The sequence below is a fragment of the Helianthus annuus genome, chromosome 6, assembly GCF_002127325.2.
Source record: "Helianthus annuus cultivar XRQ/B chromosome 6, HanXRQr2.0-SUNRISE, whole genome shotgun sequence".
NCBI classification, from domain to species: Eukaryota; Viridiplantae; Streptophyta; class Magnoliopsida; order Asterales; family Asteraceae; genus Helianthus; species Helianthus annuus.
In genome coordinates, this window is record NC_035438.2 from 106,860,617 (window position 1) to 106,887,920 (window position 27,304).

Here is a 27,304-nt window from a genome sequence, read left to right on the forward strand (position 1 = left end):
TGGGAGGGTGGGGGTATTTATAGGCAAGAAGGAGAGGAGGGAGGGTGTGGCCCGTCCGTTCGGTTGGCAGTCCGTTCGGCTGGCCCATCCGTTCGGCTGTTAAACATTGCGATAGTTTGATTACACCTTTTTATCCATATTTTCATATATCTATTATAATTAATCACAAAAAGGTCGTATATACGTATCCATATTTCGAGTCCTGCGATAATCGAGTTACGTGTGCCTGCGAGTGCGTTTTCGAGTATTGCGTTGCTTTGCGACGCGTCACGGCTATCAAGGAGGGTAGAATTGGTCCTCACTTGACATCATCGTGGTTGTCAGCAGTGCAATTGTGATGTGTTAGCGATAATGTATGCGAAATATGCTAAAAATACTGCGATTAGCGATTAGCGATATATGCGATATAACATTATGATCCGAATCTCTGGTGCTAGGCGTAACGAGTATAGCGAGTAGTAACAACGCATGAAAGTGCGGGTTGTTACATTGCGTTTGTTAGTTTTCCAACTTTGGTTCGTTTGTTAAGCGTTGTGTTGCGTTTAATCGAGTTGCGAGTGAGCGTTCGAGCGTATAAGCGTTGCGTTGATAACCACATACATTCTAAACAAGTAATCATTCAATTAACACACATAATATAAACAATCCGCATATCGAGTTTGCGTTGAGTTTGCGTTGCGATAGCGTTTAAGTAACAAGCGGTATAAATAGCGTTTAATTGCGACAATCGTGATTAAGTAAGCGTTGTAATAGGCGTTTAAAATGCGTTGAAAATAAAGTTTAGCCCATAACGTTAATCAAATCTCTAGAGTACAAGCGTTTACAAAAGAAAAGACAGCGACAGGTAACGATCCGAAAAGTCGGGTTGTTACACCCATTACGTAATTACGTTATTTCATTATAGTATGTGAAATCACACTAAGTGATTACATAATTACGTAATAATAGTTGACTATGTATTATTATGTGACTACGTGATTTTGAATACTCATTTCATGATTGAATGTGTAATCACGTAATAAGCATAATTCTAATAACATCAGTTATAAGTTATAACAAATCATAATGAAATGTAATCAAGTAATGGATTTATATTGAATGTGTAATCACGTAATGGTTTATGTTAAATATGTAATCACGTAATGGATATTCAAAATTACGTAGTCATATGCTGGGCATTCAAAATCCTGTAATTCTTTTTTAAGAAAACTATAGTAATAGATTGCTCGAATTAAAGATAATGAAGTGCTCATTAATAAGGTTTATTTTTTTAACCTCTGAAAATCAAGGAAAAAGTTCAAGTGGGAAAGAACCAGGATACTCTTTCTCTATTTGTTTCTTCAATTGTTTGAACCTAAGATTTATGAAAATTTCATTGCCTAGTTTTGAGCCATTGATCTTGGGAGATCAATGGCTAAACTTGTCACCGCAATTTTTAGTTTTGTACAAGATCCAAATACTCATTATGCAATCCATATATTTATTCTCTGTTTTAGGGATTCGGATGGAGTGCAAAAATTGGTAACTTAAAAAAATTATTTATATGGTTTGCGATGGTATAGGAATACCAATATGAATGTTCTCACCAAGCCGCATAATGTTCCTTGTAAATAGTTTACTAAGGAGGCATAATGTAATGTTACGGGTGAATTTGAAGAAACTTAACAAAGATTAATTATAAGTCTAAAGTTACTTAATTAACATGGACAAATTTTTGAAGATAACAGTTATCCACCAACGAGGATGATTGAAGTTATAAGTGTCCATGATTACCTTTATACGTCTATTTGTTTATATCAACATCCTGTGTTCTTTAGAAATCTGTGTACTGCTATTGTGATGTTTATAAGGATATATATAGTTTTATGGGGTTTGAAGGTTTGCAACCGAAATGTTGGTTTATATTAGTTTTTTAGGCAGCAACATTGTGACCATTAAGACTGAAGGGAGTGGGGCGACTCCCCCTCCCGAGTCGCCCGGAATCGCCTGGAACACCGCCCCCCTTGGCGTCTTGGGTGGCGTCCCACTCCAGCCCATCCTCTTCTCGTCGCCCACTTTCCACACACTTCAAAAAAACTAGCCGTTATTTTGCACTCTCCAACGGATATGTTGACTAACTTTTGTTTTTTTTTTTTAACCAAATTACTATATATATATATATATATATATACACATCCACCATACAACACAACACACTCTAAAAATATACAACACCAAATACATTCTTTCAACATAACCATTTTGTTTTTTTGGAACCACAAATGGAGTTCAACGTCCCTTCGTCATCCTCGTCCGACGACGATACAACTTCATCTAGTTCTTATGAATTTGAAGAAGCCATCAACGAGGCGGTAATGACAACGATCAATTTAATGGTTCACGTTGCTAGCGAGGACAATGAAACGGATGACCAACTGATTAGAAAAAGAACTCATATTATGCGGGATCGTGCCGCAGGACAACAACGGCTGATGCAAGACTATTTCGGGGAGGAGCCGGTATATGACGCGAAGATATTTAGACGTCGCTTTCGCATGAGTAAACGTCTATTTACCCGTATTACAAACGACATGAAGGAAGATTATGATTATTTCAAACAAAAGTATGACGCTCGTGGGTATCTTGGCTTTACTCCATTACAAAAGTGTACTGTGGCCATCCGACAACTTGCATATGGCACAAGCGTTGATTCATTTGACGAGTACCTGAGAATGTCTGCCAAGTCTGCGCGTTGATTCGTTAACGAGGATGAAGGAGATAACGAGGATGAAGATAATAACAATGTAGTCGACCTCGACCTAAACGAGTACGTTAGTGACGATGAGTAGTAGACGTGTATTGTTGTATGTTTTTTTAATGAATAAGTTGTATGTTGGTTATTTTATTTAATGAGTATCAATAATTTTATAAAAAAATATAACACTTTATATTTTTAACATAAAAAAAATCAAAATTAAATGGGTGCCACGTGTCGCAAGACGCCCTATCCAGCAAAGTTGCCCCACTACCCCTTTTTTGCTCAAAATCCTCTAATATGACGTGGCGCCACGTGTCGCAAGACGCCCACTCAAAAGGTTGCCCCACTCCCTTTAGTCTAACAGCATTGAAACTACACTTGTTTGTTTGACCTTTTTTACATTATTTTAGCATTCTTTTACATATTCTTTTTCATAGTTTGTAGCCAAGTTTTTTTTTTCCTACTTATTCATTTGTTTAACCACAAACCATAATAATTTTCTATAAATGTTATGAACTTTAAACAAAATATAAAACTTAGTGACCTAATCAGAACATATATAAAACCCAATTGCTTTTTCAGAACATATAATATGATTATGTTGCAACACTAAATAATAATGAAATTTCATAATTTTTCTATTTGGGCACTCAATTTAAAAGATCATGAAAACAAATTACAACGAAACAAAAATTAGAACTTATATACTTTTTAGATCAAAAAAAGGAATAAATCACCTAATATTATTTAATGACTTTGTCCTTTTTTTTCTTCTAAATTTGGCAATTATGTGAGGCATAGAGCTTTAAGTAAAAATCTCTTGACGTTTATTCTAATAGCAGTTTGCAAATCAAGACGGAGAGAATGTGGTCAGGGTAATTTTCAATCACAAGTATCTTAGGTTTAAAGTTATCCAATACCATCAAACGCCCCAAGATCAACTAAAACAATAGCATACTACAGTGAAGAAATCCAAGTTTCCTGTTTACACACACCAGGATGTTACACCCAGTTCATACTAAATTTATAAACCTACCGTCTACTAAAGTTATGCATTTTCTTCATTCACAGCACAAATCCTCTGTGCTCCATCTTCAGTCACTACACCTAAAATACACAAATCCCGGTTAGCGTCGGTTACATTTTACTTCTGATAAGCCAAATAAAAATATTACCTAAAAAGAAAAACATGGTCGGTAAGAAGTCACCCAGAAGCGTAATTTTAGTCCATAAAATAAAACCTCCTAAATCTTTTTTATTCAAAATAGCATTGTTAAGGACATAACTTTTGTAATCATATCGACACATTTTGGCTTTGCTGATCAAGAGTGACACTTCCCAGGACCCGAAACACACAGGGCGCCCCATCTGTTTTAAGTATTACTGGGCTTATTGGAGTTGGGTTTTCTCTTTAACAGAGACAGATAAAACTGCAAAAAGGTAACTGTTCAAAATCCTCCTATAACAGCTTACGTAAAACATCATCTTATTTTGGAAATAACATACCTATTGTAATCAAATTTAGCACACCAATTATAATATAAAATTTTAAAACTTTTGGACAAAAAAAAGGTTTTTGGTCAACCCAAGTCTACCCCATACCAAAAAATATTACTATTTGTTAGAGCCAGGATTTATATGACCTATAAAATAAGATGAAAAAAAAAAAAAAAAAAAAAAACTTGAATGCAGCACATAGATGATGCCCGTGTGAGACTTAACAAGTTGAGTTTGACGTACCATGTGCACCTCATTCAGCATTATGGGTTTGGTCATGCTCGATGAAATCCAATGCTTCATCCATGGTGACAACATTTACATGACTGACCCGGTTTTTGTGAGTCACACCATAGATCTTGTCAGCAACTTTCACAAGTTCAGGTCGGAAGGTTGTTGTAATGAACTGTGTGCTTGCCATATCTGCCAAACGACGAACCATATCTAGAAAAAACTTGTCAAGGATGCAAATAATACATTACAAACAAGGCAATACATGCTACTCGAGGTCAACAATCTATTTGACTAACACCATATTACACTTTTACTTCTGTATTGACCCGTTAACCAACCCGCCCAAATTACCACCTCTAAAACAATAACAAAACTTCAAGTATGTGGCAGGATACTTCCAACTGCAGTCCGATACTGAGGGTCTAGTGCTGCATCTATCTCATCAAACAGGTAAAATGGAGCAGGATCACATCGCTGTATGGCAAATATCAGCGCCAATGCAACCACCGTCTTCTGACCTCCAGACAATTGCTTCATGGACTGTGTCTCCCCTTGTCCAGTGAAAGAAACCTGACATTAATCCCAAGTGAACTCAAACGGGTCAAAAACATAATTAGTTATGACTAATAATAAACTTTCAAGTTTAGACGAGAAAAGGTTCCAACTATAACTATAAAAATGGTTTGGAAAACACATGCCTTGACTTTCACGCCGATGTATTTTTCAACACGCCCCTCAGCATCAACCCGAGGCCCATCATCGTCATAATCATTATCAGCGGGATCACCATCCTGCTTTGTTGAAAGCCACAAGCAGTTAAAAATGACACAAGTCAAAAAAACTGCTTTGTAAAAAAAAACAATAAAAACAAACCTTTTTCTTCATCATGATCAGAAATCCATGACCGCCTTGGACAAGTTCAGAAAATACATCTCGAAAATGTTTAGCCACACCTTTGAAAGTACGCTCTATAGATTCGTCCTTGCGTTGATCCAGTACTGATACAAGTTCTTTGATTTTCTGTATATAAAAAATTAAAATGGGTTTTTACTGAAATCGTAAAAGAAGAGCTGCTAACTTTCTTTCCTTCTTTTTGAAAATATAAAATGCAAAGAAAAAGGAGGTATAAATGTAACACATTCTTTTCGTTTCTTCTAACTCAATAACACTGTAAAATGAAAAACTTAACTACCCTTTCTTTTCTTTATTCTTTCATATTCCTTTATATATTGTTTTCCAAACTAGAACGCAGATGATTAAGTTACCTCATCACCAGCATCAAGTTCCTGTTGTCGTTTCTGGAGTTCTTCCCTTTGATCCGTAAAGTTTGCATACTGATCAAGTGCTTTCTTGTTTACATGGCTAAACTGCTTTAATTGCTCGTTGCACTTGTGTAGCATTTTATATAGTTCCTTTATGCTCTTCTTCTTGTGCCTGTATTTTTAACTATGTTAAGAAGAAAAGTATATGACATTTGATAACGATAAATTAGATAGGATTACATTTCAAATGCATCTGATGATAATGGACCCAATTCTCTGATTTTCTTGGAGTACTCTTCTTGCTTTGCAAGTAAAATGTTTTTTCTGCTAATAAGTTGCTCTGCTCTTTTATCTTCATTTTGACGGGTCTTTTCATACTCCTCCAAACGAGCCTACACTTGCAGGAAATGTAAAGCTATTGACGATCACAGTCATATGTAGTTGCAATCCCTTTTTAAAAACAAGTTTTACCTTCAATTCGCTCTTCTTTTTGTTGATTTTCTTAAGTTCCTTGTTTCGATCTTCTATGCTTTCTAACACTCCTGATGAACGGAGAAAAAAAGAAACGAAGCTTAGTCAAGGAAACCGATCAGTGCTACTAGAAACTAGATGCAAAAAAATCTACAACTCCCTACTTTTAAGCTGCCGTTTCACTTCTTCAACAGCTTTCTTTGCATCTTGAAGTTCCTGCCTCTTTGCTTCTGCTTCGCCATTTAACATGTCGGTTTCTGGAGACTGTTTCACTGCCTCCAGTTCTTGTTTCCTTCTAACAAGATTGGTTGATAGATTCGTCTCAAGCTCTGCTTTCCTTGTTTCAGTCTACCAATTTATAAACAATCAGCCTACATATACGATATACTATAAAGTAGAGGTTGCCCATTTACTTGTCCAGTCGTAGGTGGTAGGTAATGAAACACTGTCTACAATGAATGTATATTGGTGTATGTTACATACGTAACACATAGTTTGGCCTATATTGTTATCTCAAACAGGTCAAACTAGCTGATAGGGGAAACGATCAAAGTGGGCAAACAGGTTGAGAGTCAAAACAACATTCTAAATCATTTTATTCAATGATGATCACAGCAAAAGCGTTTAATGTTTATAAAAAAAATTATAAATCAAGCAGAACTTGTTTTGACCCGTTACCAGACCCTCCCGACCAGCCAGTAAAACTACAAAACTCATCTTGCCACCTCTAATAGAAACTAATTTTATGTGAATTTAAGTAACAAGTATTGGCAAACCTCTACACGGTTTGCCCTGCAGGCAACGAGCTCTTCTTTGAGCTCTGCTATTTCAGGATTTAATCGCGACAGTGACTCCCTTTCCTGCTGGGTTAAATGATCAACAAGTTCTGTTCCCATCTCATCTCTTTTCATAGCAATATTAGCTTTGACCTGATCAATTTGAGTCTGTACGTTTGCAAGTAACTTCAGCTGCAATTTTACAAATCATCAAAACAGTTAGATCCAGTTAGATCAGAAGATTGACATAATTCAACAAGCTGGCAATAGAAAGCCTCTGAAACCTTCTTCTCAAGAGCTTTAGAGATGTTCATTATGTGCTTGTTAGCATTAGCAACATCTTGCTTAAGTTGCTCAAGTTCCGATCTCTCGTGTGCCAGCACAGCATCATCTCTCTGCTGCTCACTAATTATTTCATTAATTTCCCTATCTATAGGTGCAAAACGTCAAGGCCAAACCAGTTACATATGTCTCAATAGTAGGAGTATTAGTAACAAAAATTGACCATATTTATACGAATTGGTTACATTATATTGTGTCTGATCACTTTCTTGGTATTGGTGACTTCTTATTTCTATATTCTTTGACTTGGTGTGTTGGTATGCTGTTCGTTTTGGAGCCGAGGGTCTCTCTGGAAGCAGCCTCTCTATCCCTAGGGATAGAGGCAAGGTCTGTCTACATCCCACCCTCCCCAGACCCTATAGGTAGCTTTGCTATTTGTGGGAGTTACTGGGTATGGTTGTTGTTGTTGTATTTATACGAATTGGTCAACGTAGGTTATGATCTATCTCTAGCGAGTCAAATGGATTCAGGAACAATATGTAATAAACTAGTTTAAGTAGAGTGACGGGACGTATAAAGGATATTCTGAAGTTCAGATCTGACATTCTGGAGTTCATTTTCCTTTGCAGTGATTGCCATGGCATTTTGCCGAATGATATTCATAAACTTTAGCTTTGAACGCCTTTTATCATAAAATCCACCTGTCATACCACCTTTCTTGCTAACCTGATCACCTGTAAAAGATAAAGAATAAACTTAATAAAATCAAAGGCAGGGACTAAAGCAGTAGAATTGAAATGCAAACCTTCAACAGTAATGCAGTCTAAACCATCAGTGCGAGCAACACGGGTAGCAACATCAAGATCTCGACAAATCACCGTTCTAGCAAAAACCTGAGGGGTAAAATGGGCAACATCCGAATACAATAAGATTTAGTATCTTTGTACATCTGTATCATATATGTGTGAGGTACAATAGGCAGCAATAAGAAAGAGTTACCAAACTTGTCAACCCCACAAAACATAATCTTCAATAACAATACCAGTTAACATGCCATAAACTGTATATATCATTATATCTAAGCATCATACACACCTATATAGCATGAGTCTCCTGTTACAGACAAAATCTGGTTTGAAGTCTACATGTGCTAGAAATTGGAGCTTACCCCTTTTAATCTCTTTTTTATTAGTAGCTTTTATTCCTATAACCATACTGGTTATAATTTCATATAATATAATAATAAAATGTCTAATAGTAAACTACAATTTCATGAATAGCATGTTGGAAAATCAGGCCCTTGATCGAACGAACAAACATGTTCAACTCTTTTATTATTAATTATTATGAACCGGAAAGCACAAAATCCCACATTGCATTGACCCTAAACCCTCTATTCATATTTCATACTGACCAGTGACCATTACTACATCTCACCCAATTCAAACTCTATTACATAAATAGATAAGCTGCTACCAATAACCCTACTAATTAAAACAATTAATAATCTAATCACCAACTATTATCTTTTAAACTCTTTTGAATTAAATTTCAATTTTTTCTTTTTTTTTTCCTTCAGAATTATTGGCTCACATAGCAATCAAAAGTAAATGACCACAGACTGTTTTTAACTTAATGATTCTATTTATGTATTTGAGGTTTCATTTAATGTTAATAGTTAATAGATGAAGATTACCAGATGGTAATTCATATATTATTATATTCATATGAAGTAAATTCATCAGGAATTTGTGTAATGCTGTGTATTCAGGTCAGTTATACACCTTCTAAATGTGGCAAACAGTGTACATTGCACTTGACATAAAAATTAATGGCCAATACTACCAATATTCAATGCTCTGAAATGCTATGCATCGCTATGATGTAGGCATTAAATTCCGCTGGGAAAAAAGCAGCTAAAATTATGAACACTACTGCTGATATTTAATTTCAGTTGGCAAAATCAACTTGTAATCTGGTCAATCGGTAAAAATCATGGGTGAATGCTGACCTGGCCAAATGCTTGATCATAATTGGAGGAATATTTTAGTTTCTTAAGAAGAGGTATCACATCAGAACTTTTTGGATAACTGACATGAGGAGCCTTAACCCTATTAAGGGGTATAAATGTAACTCTACCACCTTTCTCTGCATTAAGGTGTCGAATAACTTGGGTTGATATCTCATCATTTTCAACCACCACATGGAATAAGCTGCACAATAATAAAATAAGCTGAATTATAAAAAGCTCATCTTAATAGTATATTAGAATTGCGTTATAACATAACAGATAACTAAGATTCTAAGAAATGTATAGAGTAAAATAATGGCATACATCAGTACACCCCTTTTTCAAAAGGTATTGTGTAAATTTGGTATAATAATGTAAGCAAGCAAATATAAATGATGCAACTTCGCATGCGATCAAATGGCTCAAGAAACTATTGATAATCAAAGACGATAAATCAAACCAAAGGTTCCAAGAACAAAGTTCTTTTATAATAATCAAATCAAAAACTAAATAACAATAAACCCTAAATCCCCTATTTATAGTTCAACCACAAGACTTATCAAATAGGAAATTAAAATTTTGAATAAATAAAAGATATCGTTAATGTTTAATTCAATTTAGGCATCTCTGCATCATACTCCCCGTCTTCAAAAAAACTCGTCCTCGAGTTTTGTCTTCGAACGAAAGCCACCCAGATCAAAAGGAACATCAACCCGATTCCGATTTATTATCATCACACCCCACCTAAACAGCTCAACTTCACGAATCGTTCCGCCCGACTCCACACTTGTACCACCTGGATCAAAGGGAACATCAGGATGTTTGTTGTTCGCTATAGATTTGACCCGCTCAAACAATTCAACTCCAACTAAACAATTAATTGTGGCAATTTTTGAAGTCAGTGAATTAATCCCAACCAAAGTAGTAGTAATGGGCCCCTCGCAATCGTTTCTTACCATATGATCTTGTGGCCCACAATCTACTAGACGATTGTTGTTAGCAAAAAATACATTCACAAATAAGCCCATGTCCACTTTATCATTATTTGCATGAGGCCCCATCACCAAATTTAAAACCTCATGACTTTTTTCATGCAGTCCACAAATCAATGCCTTTTCACATGTGTATGCCCCACCATTTTTAAGGATATTATCTACATGTACGTGATCGCATAATATCACCCCTGTCTTTTGAATATTCGAAAAATCCCATTCCATTTGAAATCCCAAAATCCTTGGGTCAACATCCAATCCTATAGTTTTTTTCGGCATAAAGGATGGACTTACCGTACAAGCACATCGAATCCAATAGGTAGTCGCCGAACCACCCATCACCATCGTAGAACCACCACCTTTAATACTTTCAATACTACAAAACTTGGAAATCGCTTCATCACCATAATTCTCGTTAATAATGTCAGCAATACTCATCTTTGAATAATCAAATATATTTTTAGCTCGAGACTTCCTGCCAAATCCCACTGTTTCATTTGAACCATCACTGGATGCCCAAGAATACCATTCCTCGTCCTTGTATTCATCATACGTAGGAGAAGAATCAAAGATAGTGTCATCATTGGTAGGATTCTCCTCATCCCCGGATAACTTGTCCCTGACGAGTTCTTCCGGTTCCGTTTCCTTCCATGACGAAGAGTCCTCAAGATCTTGGATCCTTTGCTTGAGTTGTCTAATCTCGTGTTGTAACTCGAGATCCCTAACTCGTTGCCGGAGTCGCTTGATCTTGAGATCGCGTGGGTCGGGATCAACTCCGATGTTACCTCGGTCGGCGGTTCTACGAACAGGGCGTCGATCTTCACCACGAGCACGTGAACTGAGACCATCTCTTCCGTTGCCTCGGTCGGCGATTCTACGGACATGAGAGTAATCGCTATCACGTCGAGCCATTTGAAAACCAAAGCTTTGATACCACCTGATGCAACTTCGCGTGCGATCAAATGGCTCAAGAAACTATTGATAATCAAAGACGATAAATCGAACCAAAGGTTCTAAGAACAAAGTTCTTTTATAATAATCAAATCCAAAACTAAATAACAATAAACCCTAAATCCCCTATTTATAGTTCTAACCACAAGACTTATCAAATAGGAAACAAAATAAAAAGATTAGGAAATTAAAATTTGAATAAATAAAAGATATCGTTAATATTTAATTCAATTTAGGCATCTCTGCGTCAATAAAAGATGACTGTCAAAGGCTCGCGCATACCTGTTTCCAGCAGTGACTTCAACAGCAGTAAATAAATTTTCATCGCATTCAAGCAACTCTATAATTGAACCATACACTCCAGATATGTTGTAGTCCCTGCAGATTCTCCGGATACAACTGATCCCCCTTCTTATGTCCTGTTTATGGTGCCATAGTCAAGATATCAGTATATCACCAGCAAAATACACCTTGTTCTTTCATACGAGTATATTTTAAAGGCAAAAGATCAAATACAAATAATCTTAACATACTAAACATACAAATTGAAGGAAAACCCAAAAAGACAAGGTGGCATTTTTGTAATTACCACCAACTATCAAAGTTACAACCAAAAATACCTAAAAAAACACAAATTTTTTTTTAACATTTTTTATTAAAAAATCGGTACATTTCGTTAGCAAAAAAAAAAAAAAAAAAAAAAAAAAAAAAGTTTTTTTTTTTTTTGCTGCTACTAAAAGTAGCGATTTTTTAATAAAAAATGTTAAAAAAATAAAATAAAATAATTTGTGTGTTTATTTTTTTAGGTTTTTTGGGGGGTTTAGTTTTTAGCATTTTAGCTTGGGTTGGGGGGGGGGGGGGGGGGGGGGGTTAGGTTTTTTTAGGTTTTTGGGGGGTGTGGGGGGGTGGGGGTTTAGGTTTTTTTGGGGGTGGGGGGGAGTGGTTAGGTTTTTTTAGGTATATTTGTAGAGTAACTTTGATAGTTATTGATAATTACAAAAATGCCACCTTGTCTTTTTGAGTTTTCCTTCAATTTGTATGTTTAGTATGTTAAGATTATTTGTACAAGAACTTTACCCATATTTTAAAAGTAGGTACACTACTTAAAACAGGAATCATGTTTTAAAATAAATATGTCACGTGCCTAATTAACATTTAAAAAACTTTTCAAATTAGACTTTTCCTTATAAAAAGATCTTTCAAAAATACGACATCAACACCTTTCAAGAGACAAAGATCCATTAAATAGGGGTCAAAAATTGCATCAAACAAATACGTGAACATGTTAACATACCCCAGGAGTAGCATGATCTAAGGCTTTTTCTGCCTTCACAACTTCTGCTTTAAGGCGCTCAATTTCAGCATTAAGTTCACTTTCTGTCCCCCACAAAGACCTGAAGAGATAATGAACTTCAGTATCTGGTACTTTCAATTGATCTATCTCATCTATTATGACACAAAAACGTAAGAGTTCAGTTCTCAGTTCGAACTGATTCCAACCCCATCCGGTTCAGTACCGTTCCAGACCGAAACCGTTTTATTTTTCCTTCTAATATAAGAAACAATGTAAGTAGGCTTTAATCACTAGCCCAAAGTTTCAGTCTGGTTCATCCCTGATTTGGGACTGAACCGCTAGTAGTATACAGTCGGTTCAGAGTTCCACTACACAATTTTGTCAGTTTCGGCCCGATATTGTACTGTCGCACACCCCTACCTAATGACAAGTAAAATGGAAAAAAGAATGTAGATGTACTTTCGCTTATCATGAAGCTCGTCTCTCTTCGCCTTATGCTGATTGAAACCCATGCGATAACCTGATATACGACCTTCTAAATTAGCTATCTCTGCTTCACGAACTTTGACATGTTCAGTTTGTGCTGCCAAATCTCTTTCAAGCTTAGCAATTTCATCCTTGAGTAGATTTTCCTATAATGTACAAAAGAATATGCAATAAGTATGTAATATATAACATTTCCATAAAACATACGCAATATAATGATTACCTGCTTCTCATTTGAGGACAGAACTTTGTCATACTTATCAATATCTTTTTGAAGCCATTCATCGCGTGCAGCTTTAGAACGGAACTGGGTCGCACGCCCTTGTTTCTGATAGAGTATGCTAAGCTGCTTTTCCTTTGACATAATTCTATCATAGAAGCATTTCAAAACGTCAAGTAAGAATTAAAGTAGAGACTAAAAAGAAAAAAACAGTACAACTTTCAAATTATCTAGGAGAGTATCTGCTAACAAAATTGTGTAAAGTTCAGCTGATTTATATAACTTAAAACAGCAGGAAAAAAAGAAAAAAGTTAAAACGCATATGAGAGAGAGAGAGAGACTATAACTATCATTCTAGGGAAAGGATAAATCGAAAACCCACCTTAGTTAAAGAAACCCAGAAAACTTCATCTCCACCATCCATCTCATTTGATCAATGGTGGATATTAAAAAGGTACAAAAAAGTTACTTTTTCAGACAAATGTTACATTCTCACAAAAAGCATAAAGTTTTACACTTTTCTCTCTCTCTTTCTCTCATCTGACACAAAAAATGTGACAGCTGCATTGTTACATAAAAAACTCGCTGTAAAAAAAAATGTGACATGTTTTTATGCACATAACAAAATAAAAACTTTGTAAATTATAAGTTCTAAAATCCATACACTTTATATAATCTAAAAAACTGATGTCAAAACACAATAAAAATGTGTTACAAATGAGTTGTAAAAAATGTGAACAGCTGAAAAAATGCAACATATTCTCTCTCCTCTCCCCACTGTTACGAAAAAGTGTGTCAGTGTCAGAAAATGTTGCAGATGTCAGTAAAAATGTTGCAGCAAAAAAGTGTAACACGTGGCAACATTATGCCCACCCATTAGGTTTTCAGAGTTTTCGCAACTCACATGGGATTTCTCCCTATAATTCACCTATATAGGGTGTGTGTGTGTGTATATATATATCCAGGTTTTTGGTGTCCTGAATACTAAGTGGCACAGTGACACACACACATATATACACATATATCCAGGTTTTTGGTGTCCTGAATACTAAATAAATACCCTTTCGTGATTTCATCCTCCTTTTGGACTTGTTCTTCGTACAAAGGTTTGATTTTGTTTAGCTCAGCTGTGGATTGCTGAATTTCTCTGCGTAGAACCTCAAGTTGCTTTCCAGCTTCATCCTACAGCATAAATTTTCAGATAAAAAATTACATCAGACCCAAAACATTTTCTAACCCAATAATTCTTTGAACTTTTAAATAAATTCGGTTGTCAAATATGAAAATGAAACCATTAAAGTTTAACAATACTCCAATTTTTATTAGAATAATTCGGGAGGTTTATGCATTAAGATTTACAAGTAGCGTGCTGTCCAACCCATTAAGGGGGCGGACTTAAGAAAGAATATGCAATTACAGAACATTTGAGGTGTTTTAATAATGTTAAAAAGATTAAAAAAGTATCATGCAGAAATAGCTACTTATGCATACCCTTAAGCCTGAAACGGCATACCGTGTGTGTTCTAAATCTGCCACATGACCCTTTTTTCTAGTCCATAAATTTTATCCATTTGACATGTTATAGATAATAACCCGAATTGACATGTTCACAGTTGACAAATCTAATTCTATGCACATTAACAACGAGGATGCTTTGTAATATATTCACGAGGTCGCAATACCTTAGATCTACTACTGGCCATGATTCTCTCCTCAAGGTCTGTGACGTCAAGCTCAACTTCTGTGTGCCTTTTAATAGCTTTTGTGCGCTGCTTCTCTATAGCCTCTTTTTCTCGGCTTAAACCTTGTACCTCTCTAGTGATATCTTTGTATAACTTGTCTAATTTCTTCACTTCTTCCTCTTCCTCTACCGACGTATTATACTTTCTTATTAATTCCTCAGAAATCGCATTTCGCTCCTCATCCACCTGAATTTCGTACGACACAATTACGTTAAGACATAATGACGTAATCATACAAAACCCATGAGAAACACATCCAACAAATTACCTCAGCCAATTCACGACGTGCGTCATTAACTTCTTTATCATAAATGGTGTACTCTAGAGACTTTCTCTGCTTGTCAAGCTGCTGATACTTCTTCAACTCTGCTTTCTCTTCATCTAACTCTCTCAACCTCTCATCCAGGTATTGCACAACTTGAATTATCTGATTTCTCTTATTTCCTGATATTATTATAAAAATATAAAAAAAAATTCACTAAACGCTAGAAAGAACTAACTTAACAATCACTTGCCAGTTTCTTGCATGATTTTCAAGCTTTCACGGCGGCGCTCTTCATAAACTCGAGTACCACCAATTTCCTTCAGTAGATCAAGTCGTTCTGAATCTTTCATCAAGGTCAATGACGCTATCTACAAAAAATGCATTATTATTAATAATAATATTATATATGCACTAGTATTTTGACCCGCCACGCGTTGCGGCGGCGTCGCCTTGAAACTTAAAGTAACTTGAACTTATACCATCAAATATTTGACCCGACTCGTTTTCAAACAAAATTTACGTCAAACGTAAACCAACTGAAACACACGAGTATAAGCACAAAAACATATTGTATTTGACCTGACTCATTACCGAGAAAGTTTACATCGAAACGTAAACCACTAGGATTTATAATGAAATGTACTTAAAAATAAGCACGTAAGAAAATAGTGTTTTTACGTTAAAGAATGGTACCACACGTTGCGGCAGAGTCAAAGCTTAAAGTAACTCGAATTTATACCGCCTAGCGAAAACGTATTATATTTGACCCGACTCTTTCCGAACAAAACGTAGACCAACCAAAAACGTACATAAAAATAAGCACGACAACGTTTTATATTTGACCCACGTACATAAAAATAAGCATGTAAAACTCGAGAAGGTCAAAATGACATTTTACAAAGTTTTTAAAAAGCTGAGGAGGTGTAAGTGGCAATGCTAAAAGCTGAAGGGATGAATACAAAAAAAGAAAAAAGAAGAAAAAAAACATGTTGTAAATATGGTAAAAAAACAATAAAAAGTAGAGGTTGTGTTTTAGGTACTATTCCTAAGACACCCTCTTTTGTTATATTAATAATTAATAATAACACTTCACCCATCAAAATTAGACGAAAGAGACGTCATACCTTCCCCTGTTGCACAACATAATATGGATTAGAACGGGAGAACCCCGCACTTTCCAACAAATTCATAACTTCAGTTTTCCTACAATGATGCATTTCCAACAAGATAATAAGAAAATTTGAAGAAGGGTGGGTTAAAAGGACAGAAGAAAACAAACTTTATTAGGCGATACTCACGTTATATGCTTCCCATCCAAAAAATATTCATCTTTTTTAGTACCAATTGTCCTCCGCAGGCGCACCTCCTCTTTATCAACCTTCGAGTCACAGAAATAAAATGCAGCAACCGTAAATGCTGATTAGAAACTGAACATAATTCCATGCCGATGGAACACAATACATTTAGCAATGCATAAAAATTCACAAAAGCAAAATGAAAACTTGAGACTATACCAGCCTAAACAGCAAGTCATCTAGCATGCAAACAGTGAAACAGCTTAATATGTGCATATGCTATTATACTATATGTCAATAAAAAGCAGAAGTTTCATAAAAACTGTGTGAATTATGAAAACATATTCCAGTGTACCTGCTTGAGTTCTTGTTAATTTGTTAATAGTCCCTACTGTCTGTCATATTGTGTAACCGTTAAAAAAACTGTGTGAATTTCAGGCACAGAAGTGGCTTGCATAATATAAGCGTCTAGTTTTGTGTTTTGATCAACTACTTAAAAGTTATGGAGTTTTTTTCTGATAAAATCTTTTTTTCTGTTTATTTCCACAACTTTGTCCAGTTTTATGAGTAACGTAATCTGGACTAAAAATAGAGTTTTACTATAGAATGTAAAAAGATATGATAGTTCACTTTTAGGCTTTATCTAAAAAAACTAACTATTGTTTCATGATTAATCACTCACAAAGATAAACGTTTTGATCTCCTTAATTCGTCCTGTCAGTCACTATAGTTTTATGTATTATCTCTCCACATCTTGATGTTCATGTCCTTTGTTTCTTTCTACATCAATTCATCTCTTTTAAGCATGAGTGCAATATCGATACTGTGAGCAACCTTCAATGTTGTAGAAGGCGCTAGTCGGGCGGTGAGGTACCACCTAGGGATTAATCGAGATGAATAGGGATTAATCGGAATGAACTTTTAATGTATAATTTTTCAAATTTACATATATATATATATATATATATATAACATTAGTTTATGTTTTTTATGTATAAATTTATAAGTTTGGGGACTAAATATAACCTAGTAACGATGTAGGGGGTTAAATGTTAAATATTTAAGCAGAATAAACCCTAATTCCCATCAGTTCATCCCGTACGTGGCCTCTCCCTCCTTCACCTACCATACGCACAGTAAAATACAAACCCTAGCCCCAATTTTGACCGTTCATTGCATTGATCTTTGTTCGAGATTAGGTAAGAATGCGTTCCACATGATTGATTTGGTTCAATTTGACCTAATTTTGGGCGATTTTGGGCCAATTTTGACTTTGAACGCCTTGATTGGCGGATTTGGCCAAATTCAAGCAGCAGACCTCCGATGACCGACTAATCGCCGCCTAAAAACGATTTCTACAACATTGGCAACCTTACTGCTTTACCAAGGTTGATCATAAAAATGTGAAAAATAAATAATGATTTACACGCATACAAAGAAAAGATTTTGTAAACTAATAGATGATGAAGATTACCGGAATACGATTGTCTGAGTTGTCAAAAACAATCTCAACAAACGCTGATAGAACTTGGTGTCCTGCTCCTTCCTGAGAAATGTTCACCCAAAAACTATTATTTAATATCACAAACCAATTGATATGATTAAGCATAAGAACATGGCCGACATACATGAAGGAAGGCATGCCTATCTTCATTGCGCAGGTTATGAAAAAGGTCACTTATAACAAAACGGATTGCTGCAGACATGAATTAGATCAGTATACGCGGCGGAAAGTGAGAAAAAATAGATGGTTAAAACTTATTGAGCTACACATACCATGGAAAAAATTCGACTTCCCAGATCCATTTGCACCAACTGCAGTTGAAATTCGAATACATTATAATCATAGTGCAAAGGTTATCGTGAAAAGAATACCTACTTTTACTTGGTCAAAATACTAAAAGCCACCGTAACATATAGAAAATAGAAACACTGGTCAAAAAAAGCATAAGAGAAGATTATACCAACACAATTAACTTTGGGACTGAAGTCTTCAGTAGCAACTTGTTCTTTATAGCTCTTAAACCCTTCGATTATGACCTGTAGTACAGCCCCACAAGCAAATGCAGATGTTAAGAAAGAATACACAATTTATAAAAGAATAATTCAAGACAAGAAGTAACACAAAAAGATAGAAGTTAGAAACAAAGGAACCAACACAGTTACCTGTTTTATGTACATTCTGATACACTTAGCTTGCTCAAACCTACAGAAAATCATAGTGAAAAGTGTGTCAACATAACATAGCTAATATGAAAAAACAGCATGAGAATGAAAGTAAGGAAGAGAATTCCGAAGATGCAATAGAATAATACAATATTGATCCAAGCAATATAATGTTTTCAAACACCAGCCACTAGTCAAATTCTATGACTGCAATTCACAAAAACCTTTGAGTTCTTCAAAATACTACATCAAGCACAGTATAAGCCTTGTAGTAATCAACTTAGCATACAGCTTTCAGAAAAAAAAAAACTCACAAACAGTTGTAAAAGGATCCGGTTTTAACAAATTTACTCAAAAAAGTACCTAGGGTAAGCGGGTCAGACTCGTATATATAACCAAGTAAAAAACTGTTCTCAAAACCTCCAACGCTTGATTGAGCACAAATACAAAAAAGAGTCTATGGTCTTAACTCTTAATAAAAGAATACTCAAATTAATCATGTAACTTAACCTGGACACATTAACCATCAAAACTATATAAAGAACTCCTTTACGCACAAAGCCACAAAATCAAAATCAAGCATGGGACAACTAACATATGACATAAAATAAACACAAAGTGATCAATATACTGCCTAAATTACCTTGGGTCAGACAGCAAACGTAACATAGTATACAGCACAATCTTTCAAACAAAATAAAGCAAAGAATTATCTACAAAACTACCAGACTTGTGAGAAATCGTATTCAGAAGTGCTCAAACAACCTGAACCAGAAGACAACCAGGTTACTTAAAACATAAATACACCAAACCAACCCACTACATAAACACAAATATCTGCAATTCAGCAGCTATGCAGTTACAGTGGTCCGAAATCAACCAATATTTGAAAATTCACATTAACCAAGGCGTCTAAAATAACGGTCAAATAGCGGTCAATAGCGCCAATAATAGCGGTTCTGCAACTCTGGAGCGCTATTTGACACCGCTATTTTGGAAGGCCCGATAACCGCTATCCCACCACTATTGACTGCTTAGTTCAGCGGAAAAGATGTTATACTTGTAAACATATTATATATTATATAATTATATAATATTCTAATTTGCAACATTTTGTTGCATTAAAGGTTGTATACCATGCTATGTTGGTGTTTTGTGCATTCAATGGTTGTACAAAAGCATTATTTATAATAATAAGTAGTAATATATGTTTGCATTATTGTTTGTACCATTTGTATTCAAATATGTATGGTTGTTTTGAAGAAACCATGGGTCGGTTAATTTCCGTTATTTTACTAATTTCGTGAAAATAATGTTAAAAAGCGGGGGACGGTTAATCATGCATCATGTGGTGGCGTTGATAGCCGAAAGACAGGGGGTACATGCACTAATTGGTTTTCGTCCGAATTGCTGAGTGTTTTGTGCCTTATGTCCAAGGCTTGATGCAAAACTGCTATCGAGCGGGGTCTCACTGGAAGCAGGCTCTTTATTTCTACGGTGTAGAGGTAAGACTATCTACATCTTACCCTTCTCATACCCTACCTTGGTTGATGTATTTTACTTTCTAAAACTGGGTTACTCAAACGTCTGATATGAAGTTGAACCCCGACCGCAACGCAGCGGGTGCTCCTCCTAGTTTGAATCAAAAACTACCTAAATAACTCGAATCCTCGAGTGAGAAGAAGCAAGTATACTCAAGGCTAAATAAACAACTTTGAGTCAGACACCAAAGTAACCAAGTAAACAACCTCCTAAACCATACAACAGGAGAAAAAATTGCAATTAACTCAGCAAACATAATTAAGATGTTCCGGTACACTCGTTCTACAAACTTATGCACAATAACTGCAACCAAACAGCAAAACTGAGCACGTAAACAACATTTCTAACTATACAACGCCAAATTGCCGCACATAATTTCGCAAATATGCACTGGTTAGAACGAATTGTACTCGGAAAGAGTTCAAATGTGTAGATCAAACAAGTGAGATACAGTATTTGCCCTAATTTCGCACTAGCAAACAACTCTTCGAGATTAGAAATTTGCAGTAAATGTAAGATAATAAGTTAGGGTTAGCAGAGAATAACTTACTCCGGCGAAGATTAACTGCCGGCAAGTGACCGGAGAAGACCTAGACTCGTCTCTTTCCCTCTCTTTTTTCGTTTCTATTTTCCCACTTGTGCGAATAATTGGTTTTCGATTGACAGTACCGTACGCCTATATAGGTTTACGCATCTATAGGGTGTTTGGGATTTTGTTATTTTAGTGAGTTTTTTTTTTTTTTCTTATTCTGGGACTTGAATAGAAGATCTTTCTCCTAAAGTGTTACCACCATCCATTGGTGTTATTTTAGTAAGTTACTAGTTTAAGAACCTGCGAGGTTTACGGATGGACTAAAACACAAATGAATAAGTTTAATTTATTGAAGTAATCGTTATTACCCGTGAATACTCACAACGTAATGATTTAATTAAATAAATGAAAATACTTTTAATTGTTCAAAATTAAAAATAATTTTCAAATATAGAAACAATGTAATGATTTAATTAAAATGTACGATGTGGGGGAAAATAATTATATTTATAAATTAAAGAAATACTAACTATTGAAATGTTAATATTAATATTATCATGTTATAAAAGAAAACGATATAATTCATAAATTTATAAAGATTTATAGTTTAAGTCGAATAAATAACATATGTTATTGACCAGTGTACTTCATTAGTGTGTACTACATTGGTTGAATCACAATTCTAATGTCAAATAAAAAAATGTTCATGTTATGGTCTAACTTTCGTCCCTTTCATTGTTGAATATTTATCTAATATTACCAATTTAACCTGTTAAAATAGAACACAATCCAATCAAACACAATAAAAACAGGTCAAACTACCACCTCTAGATGTATCTATTATTACCCGGTCCACTCATGTATTTTCGCCCACGTGTTGTTGCACATTAAATGACATAGCTGGTTAATTTTGCATGACGTGTTCGGACGCTTCAAAAGATTATATTTTTGTTATAAAGTTCATCAAATAAATACAAATATAAAACTTGGTATATGTTTCACTATCAAATATACATGTATAATAGATAATAGATCTCAAAATCTATTTCACTAATCAATGCTTAGTATCGAATTTTAAGGTCACATGGTTACCAGTCTTCACATGTATTAATGCTAACACCTTGTCCATGTGTCAATATCAGTTATAGCCAATGGCAACTGCAACAATTAAAAGTAATGAGAGATTAAAAGTATGCATATTAATGTAACTAAAGCGACTTTTAAAAAGAAATTGAAAGGCGATTTTATTAAAATCATACAGTACCCAGGTACATAGTCTTGGAATTTCTCCTCAACACTTGTACTTAAACACTATATGATTTCTGTAAGTACTTCATTTTCCAATACTCGATCATAACCGAAAGAATGACACAAATTGAAGAATCATATATACCGCCACTACCGATTACTTTTGGTAGAAAAGTTTTATGTTATTTATCGTAAACGAACTGTACGCATGAACTTATTATGGCAATCTGAATTTAAAGATTCAAAAAAACGAAGCATCGTAGTACAAACATAACAAAAGGGAATTGAAAAGTAAATGTAAGAAATACGGTTTTCGGGTTTTAAATATAAACTGAAACTCTATTATTCTAACACTTCTGCTTGCTGGAGTTTCGTAACCAATAACCTCGAATTCGTTTTAGACCAGTTGAAAAAACAATCATCACCTAATGAAATAACCTTCAAAGACGTAACATCATACGCTCATAAATGCGAAGATTTTAAGAAACAAAGATTGTGTTCTATGACCGCATACTAAGATATTGCTTTCTGAAATGAAAATACCTTAGTTGTCGCGCTAATAGATATAAAAACTCAAGTTTTTTGAACGCATACAAATCATTAGGTTTGAGCATTAGGTTTGACTTTGATCAAATGACTTCATTATTTTATAAATTAAGAAGTCAAAAAACACCGACCTATTGACCATATGCATTCCCATATATCCTGAAGCCACATTTCCACTACCATAAACCAAAGAAACATTATTCACACCACAAAAATATTTAGTCTAAATGTCTATTGTGAGGAAATTTGTAATAATAGCCATTATTTCCACTACAAAAGGATAACAGTTTCATGCAATAAGTTGATTCACTTCAAGATCCCACTCAACTCTATCGTCACGAATCTGCGATAGAAAAATAACCTGTATTTTTTTACCATGTCTCTTCACGAGTCATATGTTTAACGCTATTAAATAATATCACAAAAAATGAATACCTGCTTCTGAGAGCCAATAGAATATTTACCATTTGGATGGAAAATATATATGCTCCAGATGCCTAACACAAATAAATACACCCTAATGAGGGGGCTCATTTTTTAACATGTACAAATATACAATTGTTAGGTAATATAACAAAAAGATAACGAAATGAAATGCTATAATAATAGTTATAATAAAGTTACCTGTAGCCCTGGAATTCCATCAAATGCAGCATAAAAGGCATATGATTGCTTCAAAGAGGCATCAATCTTTCATAATAAAGCATTAGTCTGGTAAGATACACAATAAATTATCAAACTCAACCATGTTTATACATGTCCTAATATTATAATTTGGTGTAAATGAGCATAACAGTTTAATGAACCATGTGTTTTCTTTTTGTTTTATCGAAAAGTACCCGCATATCAATCATAGCTATGTATCTTTGCAAACGAACCTCATATTGACAGACCAGTTGCATCACCTTCTTCTCCTAATTTCCATGATCAACAAATAACCGTGTACGCGCCTTTCGTGTTCTGCCCTCTGCTTGATTCAACCTGTAACAATACACCAACACACTTCAACAATTTTTAATAAACACATGTGTTTCAGATGCTTTGAAACACGATCAACAGATATTAGTGTACGAAAACTGAAAAGCGAGTATGGTGAACGGTGGCTTGCAAATAATCTGATCGTTGGCATAACACCCGTCTCATCAGCCATTGAAGGTTCTATACCATCATCCAGAATGGAACTAAGAATATCCTATCCCTACGTCAATATTGGGTCATAATTTATCAACCTCACTAATGATCTCCTCCTTCATCTATATTGGGACGAAAACATACAAAATATAATCCAAGTTACTATTTTGTGTTATCATATTGGGATGAAATCTAAATCCCTAAATATAGTCGTTGGCAATGATTATACAAACGGACACGAAATATAGAAAATTAATATTAAATTATAGCTAATCAAGCAAAACAAAGCTCTTGATTGAAGCAACACCCACAAATTTAACCCTCTATACAAAGATAAAACTAAAAATAACTCAAGTAAAACTCAATAAATCATAATAATTAACTTCTGCAACTTCAGTTTTAAACATATGGTGATATCAATTTACCTTGATCCATAGATTTTTCATGTGAATTAGGTAATTGATGGCATCGAAAAAAAGAGTAGGAATTCCCTGTGAATGATACCCACATCTCTCCGATAGTGTTGCTTGAACCACACCTGATCTTCTACTCGACTATTCGTAAACAATCAAAGCTAATTAAAATCCATGTTTTATTCATCAAAAAGTCATGAGAAAACAGGAACAACGAAGTTCTTATAATATAACCAAATAGGTACACAAAAATTTAGTTAAAAAATATGTATTAAAAGTTCCCAAAACAATTGATGATGTGACAAACGTATTTTTTTGTAAACCATCGATATTAGATTGCCATTAACGTTTACCTCAACTACCGTCATCGATCACCAATGGCAGCGGTGGTGTCAATACTGAGGAAGTCTTGAGTACATTGGAGACTTGAAATTACCAAACTCCTGCTGGTATAGTTAATATTTTAAAACATAAATCTATAAAGTTAATGTATTGTCCCCAAAAAAAAGTTATTAAAACTATCATTTTTACCAAGAATGTTGCTGATAGTCCCCGTGGGAAGTCAAACTCGCTCGAACAAAATCGACAATAGTGAGAACCACCTGTGTAAGAATAAAAACAACCATCTCATTGCATATTTTTAATTCGTTGATTAACATGCAATTATGTACTAAAGTTACAAAATAAGACATTTAAAAACCAACCTATATATATACAATGTAAACATTGGTTGTTGATGTTAACCATTAATGGGTTTTTTTTTATATTTCAAGAGGATCAAATGTAAGAGCTGCTTATTAATAAGAGTTCTGCAAACAAAATGGAGATGGTATAGTCAACAAACTGACATTGAATCAAAAGAAAATATAAAATTCAAAAAAAAATATAAAATATTAACGGGTCATGACGTGTTACCCGACCCGCTCAGTTTATCTTATCTCATTTTTATGTCAGCTATAACACAATATGTATCCGAACACTCAGAATGGCCTGAATTAGAGGTGGTGGCTAATACGAACTGGAATCAAACAACCTCAAAAAACATAACAAACACAAATAAAAATAAAAATGCAGACATAAAAATCAAAAGATGAAAACATACCTGCATAACAATACGACAAACGCTGAGTTGAATGCAGAAACTACAGCTAAAAAGATAACGACACGCCAATCAAACCTCAATCGCAAAGCAATAACCCAAACCCCCAAATCCCCAACGAAAATGCTGAACCAAAACCTTAGTTCACAACACGTACCTATTAACCTGTAAGACCAAATATCCAAGTATGGATCCAAGTATCCAACACGTGTAAGAAAGGAATTTCCTCATTAGTTTGATTACTATGCCTTTTATCATTCTTGTTAATTTCCTCATTAGTTTAACTTGAGTTGCTTCTTAATAGTTCATTATTCTCAGATTGCATTTCAATTGAATAAAGCCTGTTAAATCGTTTTTTTTTTTTATCAAATCCATTATTCAACGTATGAAGAATTAACAGTTGTCCCAAAAAATTGAAATTTCTCTCAGACATTTCATCAAACAGTTGCAGTGCATCTAACACCTTTCCATCTTACAATTCACATTACAAAACAATACCGGTAAGATAAGAACAATTAAGGTTGAAAATCAAACATTTAACAACCATGAGAAACATTTTATAGATCTTTCCACTACATTCTTACTTTTCCATACCTGAAAAAAAAAAACGTGATCTCCAAAACACCCTTTCATAAGGCTTCAATATGCGTTTCCAGTTGGATCCTAAACGATATGCAAAACAGATTTACAAATCGAAAAACAAAAGATGAAAATCTTACCAGCTGGATCCTAAACGAATGTTTATTCAAGAAATCGTATGAAATTGAACCTGCATTATATGAAATCGAACCCTAAACACATGGTAAAATATGAAATCATACGAAATCGAACCCTAAATTATACGAAGATACTAATTGAAACCCTAAAAATCACCTTGAACACCCTTAAACTCAAAGAATTATCCGTCAATTTCGATAGAATGTTGTCGCCGATGGTACTGAGAGAGAGACGCAGAGGATTCTTATTCAACAGAGAGAGATTAGGGTTTTCTAGTAGATGAGGAACGATTAATGAGAGAGAGAGAGTATAATTGAAGCGTACATGAGGTATATTGCCGCTCAAATCACAATTGTGAGGAGTATTAAGTTGCCAGGTGGCAATTAGTGGATTAAATTTATGCCAAGTGGCACTAAAATGTTTTGTTTTAATATAGATAATAGATTAGCTTATTGACTTGCCATTTAGGTTATAGTCTAGTAGTCAAGATTAATTATCTTTTGTGGGGAGAACAATATTTAATCCTTGGGATGTGTAAGTATTTAAGCTTAAAAATTAGCCGTTCAAAAAAAATTAGCTTATTAACTTTTTGAAAAGTTAAAAAGGTGTTTGGCATGAAATTGTTATGTGAGAGGAAACGTTAATAAGTCACTCCATTGTGACTTATTAACTTTTCCAAAAAGTCATAAGTTGTTTTGAAAAGCTAAGCCAAACATGGCCTTAGTCCATACAATAGTTACCAGAATTTCTAAATCTTCGATAATCTTAACTAAGTAAATCATTTATATTTTTAATTTGTGGTTTACACTCAATCACATGTTCAGTTCTCATTTAAAAAGAATGAACACTCTGTTTTTTGTGGTTTACACTCAATCACATGTTCAGTTCTCATTTAAAAATAACGAACACTCTGTTTTCTGTGGTTGTCGATTGCTCGCAATCAAGTCCCTCCTTCAAATTTCTGTTAGTCAACTGTTAGTTGACCGGGGTAGGTTTGTCTTTTTACTTAGAAACTCAAGGGTAAATCATCTTTTCGTCGTGTATAAACCTAAAACAGCCAGCATCCTCTTCTCCATAACCCCACCTCCACCCTCCACCGCCTCCACCTTTCACCACCACCACCTTTCACCACCACCACCACCATACGACAACCAACACAAACACTTATCTTCATCCAGATCTCCCATTATTCTTCTTCGCTCTTCATCTTCATCTCCAAATCTTATTATTAGTCACTGAAGTCTCAATCGTGGATACCGTTTCACCAAAGTCCAAACACGCATTCTAAGGTCTGTTGGTCGCTCCTACAAATTATAATAACATGGATTCCTGCTATGTGAATTTGACTTTTACTAGATCAGACATTGCTATGAATTGTTGAACAAAGGTATCTAT

At 34.8% G+C, this 27,304-nt stretch overlaps 3 protein-coding genes and 1 long non-coding RNA gene across 6 annotated transcripts; 1 reads left to right on the forward strand and 3 right to left on the reverse strand.

Annotated features, from left to right (window-relative positions):
• Window positions 1-2,261: 2,261 nt before the first annotated feature.
• LOC110944905 lies at window positions 2,262-2,735 on the forward strand. The gene has a single exon (XM_022186549.1). The coding sequence runs from the start codon at window positions 2,262-2,264 to the stop codon at window positions 2,733-2,735; it is 474 nt and encodes a 157-aa protein (XP_022042241.1).
• Window positions 2,736-3,602: 867 nt separating this feature from the next.
• LOC110865710 (structural maintenance of chromosomes protein 3) lies at window positions 3,603-20,914 on the reverse strand. The gene is made up of 30 exons (XM_022115035.2): window positions 20,774-20,914; window positions 18,682-18,721; window positions 18,480-18,555; window positions 18,292-18,330; window positions 18,144-18,211; window positions 17,990-18,061; window positions 16,519-16,598; window positions 16,345-16,423; window positions 15,471-15,588; window positions 15,224-15,399; window positions 14,896-15,141; window positions 14,274-14,395; window positions 13,217-13,361; window positions 12,967-13,139; window positions 12,508-12,607; window positions 11,496-11,632; window positions 9,271-9,472; window positions 8,065-8,152; window positions 7,844-7,993; window positions 7,262-7,413; window positions 6,978-7,169; window positions 6,366-6,549; window positions 6,202-6,272; window positions 5,971-6,122; window positions 5,734-5,902; window positions 5,342-5,488; window positions 5,167-5,259; window positions 4,864-5,038; window positions 4,478-4,678; window positions 3,603-3,844 (listed from the first exon to the last, which is right to left on the reverse strand). Exons 2-29 carry the CDS (start codon window positions 18,694-18,696, stop codon window positions 4,488-4,490), a joined length of 3,612 nt encoding a protein of 1,203 aa, XP_021970727.1. The 5' UTR covers window positions 18,697-18,721; window positions 20,774-20,914; the 3' UTR covers window positions 3,603-3,844; window positions 4,478-4,487.
• LOC110865711 lies at window positions 9,709-11,261 on the reverse strand. The gene is made up of 2 exons (XM_022115036.2): window positions 10,557-11,261; window positions 9,709-10,066 (listed from the first exon to the last, which is right to left on the reverse strand). The coding sequence occupies exons 1-2, from the start codon at window positions 11,172-11,174 to the stop codon at window positions 10,004-10,006; spliced, it is 681 nt and encodes a 226-aa protein (XP_021970728.1). The 5' UTR covers window positions 11,175-11,261; the 3' UTR covers window positions 9,709-10,003.
• Window positions 20,915-22,704: 1,790 nt separating the features above from the next.
• LOC110864095 lies at window positions 22,705-24,698 on the reverse strand. 3 transcript variants are annotated; one of them, XR_002549618.2, is made up of 7 exons: window positions 24,625-24,698; window positions 24,447-24,536; window positions 24,106-24,234; window positions 23,428-23,530; window positions 23,174-23,260; window positions 22,985-23,046; window positions 22,705-22,892 (listed from the first exon to the last, which is right to left on the reverse strand). It is a non-coding gene; the product is annotated as an uncharacterized LOC110864095 (long non-coding RNA). The 3 variants fall into 3 exon arrangements; XR_004861151.1 differs by having other exon boundaries at window positions 24,447-24,539; XR_004861152.1 differs by having other exon boundaries at window positions 23,389-23,530; window positions 24,447-24,539.
• Between the last annotated feature and the right edge of the window lie 2,606 nt (window positions 24,699-27,304).